Source organism: Psilocybe cubensis, chromosome 11 (genome assembly GCF_017499595.1).
Source record: "Psilocybe cubensis strain MGC-MH-2018 chromosome 11, whole genome shotgun sequence".
Lineage (NCBI taxonomy): Eukaryota > Fungi > Basidiomycota > Agaricomycetes > Agaricales > Agrocybaceae > Psilocybe > Psilocybe cubensis.
The window spans coordinates 2,483,815-2,496,142 of record NC_063009.1 but is presented as its reverse complement, the minus strand read 5'-3'; the positions used below and the strand labels follow the sequence as shown (position 1 = coordinate 2,496,142).

The 12,328-nt window shown below is 46.1% G+C and overlaps 5 protein-coding genes across 5 annotated transcripts; 3 read left to right on the top strand and 2 right to left on the bottom strand.

The window, feature by feature from the left end:
* Positions 1–1,047: 1,047 nt before the first annotated feature.
* JR316_0011872 (Ribonuclease P protein subunit p30) lies at positions 1,048–2,277 on the bottom strand (the record flags this gene model as incomplete). The annotated part of the gene is made up of 5 exons (XM_047897514.1): positions 1,048–1,256; positions 1,305–1,384; positions 1,440–1,855; positions 1,907–2,079; positions 2,127–2,277. The coding sequence occupies 5 exons, from the start codon at positions 2,275–2,277 to the stop codon at positions 1,048–1,050; spliced, it is 1,029 nt and encodes a 342-aa protein (XP_047743923.1).
* A 495-nt stretch (positions 2,278–2,772) lies between these two features.
* Positions 2,773–5,029, top strand: JR316_0011871 (uncharacterized protein; the record flags this gene model as incomplete). The annotated part of the gene is made up of 7 exons (XM_047897513.1): positions 2,773–3,164; positions 3,216–3,457; positions 3,510–3,789; positions 3,842–3,930; positions 3,978–4,389; positions 4,448–4,580; positions 4,646–5,029. The coding sequence occupies 7 exons, from the start codon at positions 2,773–2,775 to the stop codon at positions 5,027–5,029; spliced, it is 1,932 nt and encodes a 643-aa protein (XP_047743922.1).
* A 1,295-nt stretch (positions 5,030–6,324) lies between these two features.
* On the top strand, positions 6,325–8,480 carry JR316_0011870 (Ascochitine biosynthesis cluster MFS transporter; the record flags this gene model as incomplete). The annotated part of the gene is made up of 9 exons (XM_047897512.1): positions 6,325–6,671; positions 6,728–6,845; positions 6,907–7,190; positions 7,248–7,564; positions 7,625–7,959; positions 8,013–8,035; positions 8,093–8,186; positions 8,243–8,365; positions 8,418–8,480. The coding sequence occupies 9 exons, from the start codon at positions 6,325–6,327 to the stop codon at positions 8,478–8,480; spliced, it is 1,704 nt and encodes a 567-aa protein (XP_047743921.1).
* An 815-nt stretch (positions 8,481–9,295) lies between these two features.
* On the top strand, positions 9,296–10,270 carry JR316_0011869 (putative hemerythrin-like protein; the record flags this gene model as incomplete). Its single annotated transcript, XM_047897511.1, has 4 exons — positions 9,296–9,553; positions 9,611–9,802; positions 9,862–10,073; positions 10,138–10,270. 4 exons carry the CDS (start codon positions 9,296–9,298, stop codon positions 10,268–10,270), a joined length of 795 nt encoding a protein of 264 aa, XP_047743920.1.
* A 473-nt stretch (positions 10,271–10,743) lies between these two features.
* Positions 10,744–12,115, bottom strand: JR316_0011868 (uncharacterized protein; the record flags this gene model as incomplete). Its single annotated transcript, XM_047897510.1, has 2 exons — positions 10,744–11,903; positions 11,956–12,115. 2 exons carry the CDS (start codon positions 12,113–12,115, stop codon positions 10,744–10,746), a joined length of 1,320 nt encoding a protein of 439 aa, XP_047743919.1.
* Positions 12,116–12,328: the final 213 nt, after the last annotated feature.

Sequence of the window (12,328 nt, the reverse complement as noted above, 5' to 3'; positions counted from 1 at the left end):
AGACTGTTTAGGTCTCGTGAACGATGTCATCTGTGCTAGAAAAGGGAAAGGAAGAACGTTAGGGCAGATTAACTCTATTGAGAGTGAAACTTAGACGTAAATTACCCATATGGTTTCGCCAAGTCCCTGTGGAGAAGCAATGTAGAAGAGACAAAATTAGGTACACTTTACTAGAAGCCTTTGGAGGCTTGGACTCATTCACAACTTGAAGCGGAGGGAGAAGGGCTACTTTAAAAACGTACTTGAAGTCGGCGGCCGGGTCTATGCAAACTTCGATAACATTTCAATAATCCTACCTCGGCGTTCAAGTTGAAGGAATTTTATGAATTCCAACGGATCTTCTGGCCACGCAGTCAATATTGAAAAAAGGATAACGAAACAACAGCATGGGAAAACTCTAGAATGGCCTTTCGTATCCTTTTCTCAATCAGATCTTCCGTTGAACCCATCAAGTCTTCTCAGGGACAGTGGGTTAGACATGAGACCCTGTGCCTATTCATATAAGAATGGAAAAGCAACTTCCTGCTTCTTTGAGTTAGTCTATTAAACTTCCATGCTTGTGTTCATGAACCTTTAATTCATACCGGCCCTTGAAAGAGAGAAAGGACACGGAGGTCGTTTCGCATTGCATCGTCTTATCGGTCTGATGCTAACGCCAGCCTTGAGGCGGGTTGACCGACTGAACCTTACAAATTAAAGTGAGTTTGAAGCGACTCTTCAGTCATATAGCCATATAAGTAACCAAGTGGTTCTGATCAAGAGTTGACAAGAATTTTGCTTGTGTGTGTGTATGTGTGGTGCGTATAGCTGGAGCTTAAATTGATCCTAAGACACCACACCCCAAATGATCAAATTTTAAAAACTTGACGCATGCGTATACACTGACCTATGCATATACGTTATGGTCCTCGAGACATGAAACTATGAAGAGTTTCGTTTTGTTGCGATAGGATAATTGACAAAACGAAGCTCCAACAAAAATCCAGGGCCGGAAGAACAGTGACATGAAGAATCATTCCAAGTGTAGACACATAAATAAACGCCGCATCAGGCGACCTCTTTGTTCGGCTTACGTTTCTTTTTCTTGGCTGCACTTGTCGAGGGCGGTAGGACTGTAAGACTGTTATCTTCCCGTGCGCGTTTGAGGGTATTGACCTCAGTTGTATCTTGAGGTGTGGGCAAGCCCATCGGTTCCATATGAGGGGGAAAAACGACCTTTGGTTCAGATAATACCGCCCGATACGTTTTTCGTGTTTCTGGGAGAATATCAGTAAATTTAGAGGAGGGACACAAATCTAACTAACCAGCACGAATGATGAGCGACTTCGGTGTTTTCGTCAACGCATCATGAGCCGCATCTTGCGAAAGGCCCAAGAGCGAAATTCTAAGTAGAGAAAAGTCAGTGACACGATAATGGGATGCTATCGATTGCACATTACATGTTTCCGATGTCTCTTGGTGACCGCAAATCCGCCTCCGCTATGACACCTCCACTGACAATAAGACCTTTGCCTTTTGTCACTCGGACGAGTTCACGGGTAGACGCCCACCAATTTCTTTTAGCAGAAGCGCCACTCTCAGCAACGTTGGCATCCACAAGAACTGGATCGTTTTCCCCTCCGAGCGCACCGACATAGTTTATTTCGAATACAGCGCCATTTTTAAGCGCTGTGCGGATAAGGGTGTGTTTGAGGTGATACGGAAGGCGTGGTAGAGTAAGTGGAAGGGAGATTATATGCGCGGTCAACGGTGTTGGCATACTGTGTGTAAGACACGCAAGAGATAATGTGTTGTGTGTTGTAGGGACGAGGGCTATCAGATCATAGCCGTTGAACAGAGCAACGTTTGCATTTATCTGTACGAGAACGATAAGACATGATTTGTATTTTCCATTATGACAACTCACCAGTCCGAATCCTTTCTCGCTTTCTGAATCAAGTACAATATTCAATCGTTTCAGGAACACGATCCCTGGACGTGTTTGAAGCCTACCGAGGAGGCTATCTAGAACATTAACGTGTGTTTTTGGATCCACTTTTTTATGAACGGTCTGGGAGAGCCCAATCACGGAATATCCTACTTGTAAGATGCTTAGCAGGGCACCATGGATATCAAAGTGCACTTACAGTGAATCAGTAAATCAATTCGTGATTCGAGGTCTGAGATTTCAGAAGGTGTCCAAGACGCTGGGATTTCCTGTTGAGGCTGTTTTCCCTTTTTTGAAGCATTTGCTCGTTGTTGAGTCTTTTTAATAGGGACATTAAGATCGAAAAACATGCTTTTCGAACGTGTCTGTCGAGAATGTTGACTCTGAGCTCGTCGTCATCCGACTCAAGAATCGGTATCTCTGATTATGTAACCTATTTTTTTCCTCTTTGAGTTTGGTTTCCGCCAGTCTCCGCCACTTTCAAATTCTATGTCTAGGATCCCCAAGTCGTAAAATATTACGTAGAAACTGAGCTCTAAAGATTAATTATGACATGAATTAACCCTATTAGTGGTTCATTGAACACCAGTACACACCATAGAGGTCTAGAGTATGACTACCCATTTGAATCGCCGCTGTAATTTGTAAGCCGTTGAATTATTGAACTCGATCACGTGTATTGTGACTGTTGTTACCACAGCGCGTCCGTGACTAACGGCCCTGGCACAACCCAAACAATCCCTGTCCATTCGGTGCCCCTTGACCACTGGCAATCCTTGTTCTCGTACACCAACAAATACTCTATGCCCTATCAGTGATATGAACTCTGAATCACATAATACAACATGAATACCACTTACACGAGCACTTCTCTGCGGGACAGAGACAATGCCATCCACGACAAGTACCAGAGTCAAATCCGCGAGTTAGAGGCAAAGGTGGAAAGACTGAAGCACCAAAACGATAAACATCTGAAGACTATATTTGATTATCGCAATACTGGCCAACGTCTAGCCCAGTCACTTGGGTATAGCGATGTACTTGAAGCACAGGTCGCCATCGACTCCGCGGACTACCCTATGACACTCCTGGAGGCGTTTAAGCGTCTGGAAGAAGTTGAGGCACAATTAGCTGTCTATAAGGCGGATACGGAGGAAATTCGGGCCAAGCTGAAAGGTGCTGAAGAAAAACGCAAGGAAACTGAGCTAGAGAATCGAAAACTTGTGAAGGAACACGCGTATGTGGCATTGCTCTTTTTTCACTGTATATTCCCTGATGGAACACGCAGTCAGCTTCAAAAGCAATATGACGCACTTGTTGTGATCAGAGAACGTGCTACCAAGAGGTACCAGTCTGATTTCAAGAATTGGAAGAAGACGTACCGTCTACATCATCCGGAGGATATACGAAGTCGTCAGTATGAATATGAACCCGGCATTTCGTTAGAGGAGCAACAAAGACGAATGTTACTCATCGATGAACACCGAACCAGGCTGCGTAAAATGATTGCTGACCGCAAGGATGCCATAGGTATGTATATGTTTCGTGCTATAACCAATCTTGCTAATGCAATCCCTTGTAGACTCTCCTCGGGTTAAGAAAGAGGATGAACATGACAAGGAGAACCAAAACACGCCTGTCGCTACTACACGTAAACGACGATTTGGGTCCGAATCCCCTACACCTTCGAAAGCAGCGCAGGCTCTGCCACTTCGCAAATCTCTGCTTTCAACAGTCACAAATATGACTGCGCCTTCAGCTTCACCAACTGTGTTCAATGTGCATCGATCTGCTAATATACCAACAACACCCCTTGCAGCCCAACCAATGCCAGATGCCATTCAAGTGAAACCGGAACCTTCGTGAGTGGTCATAAATTTGCCTTGTTGCACACCTAGTTAATGCCAATGTCAGGTCAAGTCCAATTAATTTAAATAGATCAAGTTCCCCCTCGATAGAGCCGCATATACAAGCCTCTTCAGAGACTGAAGATGACTCGCAAGGTATGGCCATTTTACCTTTCTGATGCTTTTTCTCATCCATATACCAGCGATTCCCATCGAAAAGACCAACAGTCGGACAGGAGAAATCACTATAACCAAAATCCCGGCACCCACCCCGATAGCTGGGTCAAGTCGAGTTAGCGGCTTCGGCACAGATTTTGTACAAGCCATTAGGACTATAGAACCATTCCAGCTACATCGTGAATCAGAAAGACCCAACAAACTTCGTAGGCTAAGCGAGAACAGCCACGAGCTCCGTCGCGAACCTTCAGCATTAACTGATGTCTCAAGGATCTCGCACTCTGATCCTAGGCCTTCCTCGAAAGAAAAGGCGAAGGAAAGTGATAACGCTATTGTTACCCCACTCACGACGCGGAATCGTGGGCAAAAGCATTTGGAGGACTACTCGGCATTCAAAGGACGCGGAAGGTACAGCAAACCGACAGAAGGTCCTCAAGAGTACGTATAGTTTATCTGTTATCTGCTCTGATAAATGACTCACGCTGTTCCGATGCAGTACCAGTATCAACGCTCTTTACGAAATCGATCCTGCTCAGAATGCAGGGAAGAACTTCCAGTACGATGAAGTTGTCAGAAACCGAGATGAACGCCGAAAATTGAATGCGGGGGACTGCGAGTGTTGCCGCGAGGTGAGCTGGCTGCTGTCCATTGCTCATTGCTCATCAGTAACCAATGGTTGACCCGTTATACTTAGTATTACGAAAACGTCGGGCCGCTTCCGAGTCGGCTGAAACAGCCATTGTGGCGGTCTCCTCCAAATACACCTGTCAAGCCTTGCCCGCGACACTCACATCTATCCTCCTCACCCGAGGAGCATCGCCGACGCGCGCACTCTCCATCGAACGTTTCCGGCTCCGTACTTCGTCAATCCGATATTGACTCTCATAAGAAAGCCATTTCGCGGCATCGCCATAATTGGGATCGTGCTGCTACGCCTCCAGCGTATTGGGATATCGGGTTTCCTAGTACTCAAGAAGCGAGCGATATCAACAAGAAGGCTAAAGAAATGCATGAGCGAAAAAAAGACAAGATTGCAAAGGAAGCAGCGGTCGAAGGAGGTCGATACCGCAGGAAATAAACCTTCGTCTTTCTGCAGCAAGGATCTCTTTCGTAAGTTTTATTCTGTGATTCAGTGGAAACATTTCTATGTATTATATGTAACATATCCTAGCCCTTTTACAAATCAATGAGGATAATTTATGGTGCGCTCGATCACGCACTATTCTCGTGAATCGTTTTGACGAAAAGCACGCAACTTCAGATAGTATTTTGCCTATGGCGATGTCAAATGCAACTCCACTAGTACTGCTATGCTACTCTTCCAATCATCTCAAACGAAGAGTAGACCGCTATGCACTGTTCCGGAAAGCTTACCGATGATGACATAGGGACATATGCATTGACCACTCGCCGCGTGGTCAACGCGTTCCGTCGGCCAAAGACCTGCCAAGCCTACCCGTAGGGTAGAGGACCGGAAGTGAAATACAAATAGCCGTCTATTTTTAGTATCCAACTCAAACAACCTCCGCTTCGAGACCTAGAAGGGATTAGGACGAGTTGCCTCTGGAGGAGAAGTGCCTCATTGTCTGATGTAAGAATATCGATTTAAAGAAACGATTCATTGCTCATTTCTTTACTCAGCGTTACAAATGCGTGTTCATGACCGTTGACAAGGTTGACAACCATGGTCCTCGCCGACGGCATTAGGTTATTTTTGATAAGATTGGCCCTGGCAAGCATCGGAACCGGTAACGATATTCGCCGGCTCGACGACTCAAATTGTTGCTAAGAATGATGTCAGAGAATTTGACTATCATGCTGCATTATCATAGCAATTTTTGCTCCTAGAGCCACTGGTACGCCCAAAGTGATATTTTGGGGCTCAATTGACTATTTACGCCTTACACATTATCACCACCCGCCACTCAACCGGCCGCCAGTCAAGGGTTTCAAAATCTACGGAATCGGCAGAAAATTTTGCAGGCGGCTATCGGCTTGATAACAAATTTCTCGTCGAGTCGTCCCTTCCTTGCTGAACTGCTTCAGAGCGTTACTGTAAACTGCCTATTAATTTTGACAAGTATAGCTCCATAATATCGCAATGCTTCAGTATCGGGGGGCACCGACATGTTTACATGACCGATACAGCATGACGTTGTTTGACCTGTTGCTAAATTAGGAACTTCGGGGTCGGCCATCATCATACGTTTCTCGTATTACAGGGGAGTGACCGCGATGTTTATCCACAAAGGACCGCTACGCAGGCCATCTGCTTCCCGATTCCCGGCTTTCCATCCGTGCAAATTATTTGCATTATCAAAAAAAGCGTAAATAGGCCTCGGTCGCTTTCGAAATGGTTCTTCATCCTGTTTCATGTCTCATCCCCCGACCCCACCAGACGCTAACACGGCGACCAACTCTACGAGGTCGTCGTTTACTATTTTGGAGCCGTCTGCGCCTCAGGCTTTTCGTGATTCGGATGAAAAGTTAAAATCTAATGCAGAGTCCAGTGTTGCCTCTCCAAGCAAAGATGAGGAATCGCCAAAAGTTGCAGTTGTTGAGGTTAAGGAGGTTGGAAAGAAGATGCCATTGCCTGTACCAAACCGCGATCCGAATATGGTGACTTGGGATGGTCCAGAAGACCCAACAAATCCTCAGAATTGGTCGATTGCGCGAAAATGGCTCATTACTATATCGTGTATCATCATGACTGTTAATGTGTACGTTCCTGTCGCTATTTTTTTCTTCCCTTTTGACTAACTCTTTGTTTTTCCAGAACTTTTGCTTCCTCTGCTCCCTCATCAGCCGCTCATGAAATCATGGCTGAATTTAACACCTCCAAAGAGGTGTCGTATTTAATTACAACGGTTTTCCTGCTTGGTTACGTGTTTGGTGTACGTCAAAGTCCGTGCTTTCTTGTTCATTAGCCTCATTCTTGTTTTTTTCTCTGTCTAGCCATCATTTTGGGGACCTGGAAGTGAGCTCGTAGGACGTAGACCAATCTTTATTGGTGCTATGATTGCATATACCCTTTGCATTCTCGGTCAAGCTCTCGCGAAGAACATGGCCACACTCCTTGTTACCCGATTCCTGTCTGGATTTTTCGCTGTCGGACCCATGAACAACGCAGGAGGCCTCATCGCCGATATCTGGTCTGCTGTGGGTCGTGGTCCTGCCACCAGTCTTTATACCGCTAGTGTCTTCCTCGGTCCAGTCATGGGCCCCATTGTTTCCGGATAGTGAGTTTGTTCATCTTTTTAACTGCTGAATTTGAGCTGATCACCGATGATGTATAGTATCGTTGACAGTCCTGCGTCCTGGAGATGGATTTTCTGGGTCATGTTTTTCTTCGCCGGTGCTTGCACCCTTATCATTATTCCCGTTCTCCCAGAGACCTACGCTCCCGTGATTCTTCTTAAGAAAACTCAGAGACTGAGAAAAGAGGATCCTGAGGGAAGCAAAGACCTTTATGCCGAGCATGAGAAGCAGGACTGGTCCTTCAAAGGGGTTGTACAACGAACCCTATTCCGGCCTTTCAGCATGCTACTTGGTGAACCCATCCTCATGCTTATCACTGTCTACCTGTCAATCGTATATGGTCTTCTTTATGCTTGTCAGTCTTTGTTTCTCTCGGATCACGAATACGGCGCTCACACAATTTTTATCACTTAAGTGTTTCAGGCCTTCCCTGTCGTTTTCGTGGCTAGACGCGGTTTCACTATCGCAGAAGACGGCCTGATGTTCATAGGCGTTGGAATTGGTACAACCATCGGATCCGCTATCAACTTCTGGGCGTCAGCGCACTACCCCGAGCTCATTAAGAAATGGAAAGGGTTCCCTCCACCCGAAGACCGTCTGTATGGCGCTATGATTGGTAGCCCGGTCCTCGTTGTAGGCATCTTCTGGCTCGGTTGGACTGGCGAATATTCCAGCATCCCGTGGTATGTTCCTGGCCTCAGCACTATCCTCGTCGGCACTGGAATCAGTTTGATCTTCATGTCGTTCTTGGTAAGTAATGGCCACCGTATATGATTATTTTTTTTCTTACATTACAATTTCAGAGTTACGTTGTCGATACCTATCTGTGAGTTTCAAACATTGCAATCACAACGACTTTTACTGACCTGTGTTTGTCTATCAGAATGTACAGCGCTTCTGCGTTTGCTGCCAACACCATGGTTCGATCTGCCGTCGCTGCCGCATTCCCCATGTTCACCACCCAGATGTTCACCAAAGTAAGCTTTTACTGCGTTCAGATCACTGGCTTCATATTGATGCACGATAATTCTAGCTCGGAGTGAACTGGTCGTGTACACTTCTCGGCCTTATCGGTCTCCTGTTCGTTCCAAGTCCTTTCCTCTTCTACAAGTTCGGCCCCACTATCCGATCGCACAGTAAATACGCTCCATGCATCGTAAGTCCTTTATTTGAGTCCCTGAGAAAACGAAGTTTACCTTATTCTATAGGACTTGAAAATCGCTGCGGCGATGAAGGCAGCGGAATCAGAAAAACAAGCAGGAATTCCATGATCGCTCCCTGTCACTCTGATCACCCGCATGATCATTTCATCTTGCAACGAATCCAACTTCACCGCCTTCATTACTTCACGTCCCACTATTCTATCCTTAGAGATTCCATGAACACCGTTAATGCGATTACCACTTTCAACTCATTGTATAACTCGTCACTCATCATCGTTCGCGAAGCATCATATAATTTACCATTAATTAGTTTTAACGTAGACTGTTCTAACTGTTCTGGACAACCAATTGTAGCGTAATACTCCCGGAATGCAACAAAAGTATGTAGTCATCACATTTGTATATGAAATTCAAACGACTTTACAATACATCGGTCATCGAACGTACTGCTCCACCACCTGGAGAGAGCTTTAGCATACTCCAAGTTTATGTAAATATGGCGGTCGGATGATCGAATGCTTCGCTATGAAGTAACTCTGTGGTGTAGAAGTACTCAAGAAGCATTACAATTTGCACAAATTTCATTGGATGATCGGTTGGTGCGGGCGGTTATGCACCCGCAAATCTATAAATAACTCTAGGCATTCTTGACGCCCACTCATTACCCTTCTTGGTGAAGACTTTCTACAAATCCAACTTTTCTTTAAAATCTATGTTATAAACGGTGCATACTTCTATGGGCAACTTGAAAGAGCGGCCAATGTTTTTGTAGTTTTGGTGATAACTGGTGGTGATGAGTAGACGTCATAATACACTGCGGCTCCACGAAGATAACTCAAGTCGATCAGGTTAGGCGCAAAAGTTCAATATTTCAAAAGTTCTAATGGTCAGAAATGATGTCATTTCACAGATGAAGGGCCCACATGTCTTGGCTCTATTGGTCCGCGTATAAACGCCTCGAAGACTACATAAAGTTGCTCTCATTAATCGCTGTCATGTATATTCGTCTCTCTTCTTCATTCCGTCTAAGTGGAGCTTTCGCACAACCATCGCGGCTTTACCTCAAACCATCCCTCAACAAATTCTCTCTTCGAGCTTTTGCAACAGTAATGTCTAAGTATCAAATCACAAACCACGTCGGCGGTGCCCTCATCGACGCTGTCGCTGACGACCACCAAGAGGTGCGTTGATTTATTCATGACTACCGCATTAGATAGATTTATTAATATCATTTTTAGATGTACACCTATTACGACCAATATGTTAAGAGCACCGGCGATGTGGATGCTCAGGAACGTTGGGCCAATCAGTTCACTTGGGAAGTCGCTCGTCATGCAGTTGGAGAGGAATTAGTCATCTATCCTCTCATGGAAAAACATCTCGGTGAAAAGGGAAAGCAACTGGCAGACAATGACAGATCTGACCACCAGGTAAGACAATCCCCAATGTTCTATTTAACGAAACACTCTAACGCTGAGTTATCTCGTAGGAAGTCAAGAACCTATTATACCAACTCGAATCGCTCAAACCAGGAACATCCCAACATGCGGACCTTCTCAAAAACATCGTTGATCACCTGAAGCCACACAATGATAGCGAGGAGCAAGAAGACCTTCCTCTTTTGCAGAAAGCCATCGGCGAACAAGGCTCACAGGATGCGGCCGCTAGTTTCAAGCGGACCAAGAAGTTTGTCCCTACTCGGTACGAGTTTTTACCATTGGTATACTAGTTTTTATTGACAAAACTCGATAACCATGGATGATAGATCCCACCCAAGTGCCCCTGATCAGCCACCATTTGAGACATTGGCTGGTCTCATGGCCGCTCCGATTGACAAGCTGAAGGACATGTTCACCAAATTCCCTACAGAGGAACAGAAAGCGTCAGTCAAGAACTGATTGCACAAAGGAGAACCATTCCATGTTGTATTATAGTTATCATTAACATCGACTTGTAACAATACCAGTCTTCATTTCGATGATCAGTCATTGAAATTGCCTCACTTTACAAAAGCTATGACATCATTTGATCTGTCTTAATTTAGATCGATCGCAATTGCGTGATGAGCGTGAGCGTCTAAACACAAGAACTTGCGCGCCATCATTCTGAGTGATGTTAACTTGAATGCAATAATAAATCGAGAAAATGCAAGAGACAATGCTAAGGACATGATGATAAATGTGCAAGAGAGATGAGGTAGAACAAAGGAAAATGCAAGAGGTCGAGATAAGCGTGAAATCGTAATGACAAGTAAATGATGGGATGAGTAGTTTCTCTGAAACTGTAGCTAACTAACAAAATGTATGATGATTTTGAGAGGAGAGAGTTTTAAGAAGCATGGTATCCGGCTTTCTGCAGGAAATAAAAAATATCAAAACAGCTCGATGGGAATAGTCGGAGCGGGTTTGCGATAGCTTGAAGAACGTCGTTTGAGTTCAGCATCCGGAGTTGTAGAGGAACGTGGAGAAGACGATGCAGAAGAAGGGGAGCTATCATTGTCATTCGAAGAAGGGAAGTAGATGGTGGAAATGGGAGCAAGATTTGCTTTCTTTTCATTCCAACCCTCATAGCCTTTCCTCGTGCTCCACAGCTTGAATTCGGCGTCGTCTGCATTGTACGCCTGTACGACCCATCCAGCCTTAACATCCGTCTTCTCTGACTTGGACGACGTATGAGAGATTCCAAACTCCTCAGTGCACCCAGCGCCATGCTCCTCAGGGCTCTCGATGATGAAGGATAAATTTCGCTTGAAATTGAGAGGTGGTAAGCTGGGCGGTGCCTGTGGCTCAGAGCGCGTCTTCTTGTGACGCGTCGACGTCAGAGGCTCACGATTATCTCGCACAGAAGTGGAGGGTGAGTGCGGGCGGGCGGGCTGACGCCGCGCGGCGCGATGGATGGTCACGCTCTCGGAGATAGAGTCGCGCGATGATGCGATGCGCCTCTTGGCAGGACGCGGTGAAGGGGCCGGCAGAGGTGGACACGCCTTGTCGCGGGTGCGCGGGGGAGTATTTTCGGAGCTGCTTTCCCTGGAGTTGGGAAAGACGAGGTCGAAGGGCACGTCCGAGCCTAATTTCTTCCGAAGACGGTCCATCTTCTGCTTGCGCAGGCTGTTTGCAGAGGGTGGTGGTTCCAGCACGAGGGAATTTCGGGGTGATGAGGATGCATCGTCTGTGGTGAATACAGTAGAAGCAGGTCTCTCCTCGCTGACTGCAAACGATTCGCGGGTGGGATCAGGCGATGCGGGAATAGTGTCCAGGCTCATGGACTCCATAGCAAGCCGCAGAAGAGGAGCGGTATTGTCGTACTCATACGCGGAAAACAGTTCGGCGATGCTCGCTTCCGAGCTCAGATGCTTGAACCCATTTATCGGACGCAAATTCGAGTTCGATCTTGATACTCGGAGGGAAGAGGATCGGTTAACACAACCGGAGCCGGATGAGGATGCAGAGGATGTAGAGTCGATTGAGGATCGGCGAGTCTTAGTGAGCCGACGTTGGGGTAGGGAATGAGGGAATGAGACGTGAATGGGGCCTTAGGGACGCAATAAGCAACGTTGAACTGCATAGGAGAAATTTACACTTACTTCCAGGCCTAGTAGACGTATCGAGGAGCCTTGGGGTAGTACCCAGTAGCTGCTCTATCTTTCTCGTTTTGCGAACGAGCTGTGTGCGTTGATGGGCCGTAAGTTCGTTAGTCGTAGGTGGGGGAGGAGGAAAGACGATTTTGAATTCTGGCAGAGTCATGATGCAGTGAAATTAAGAGATATAGAGGGAAAGAGTATTAAAATCAAGCAAGAAGAAACTTGTAAGACGTTTTCAAGGAATCACAGAAACCTCAGTAGTTCGTGGGTGATGAGAGCAGGAGCAGAGACTCGGGTGCGCAAAATCCGAGTAGGGAGTCGCCAAGGAGGGAATGGTGCTCTAATCAGGAATACCCCACAGCGATATATGTACATA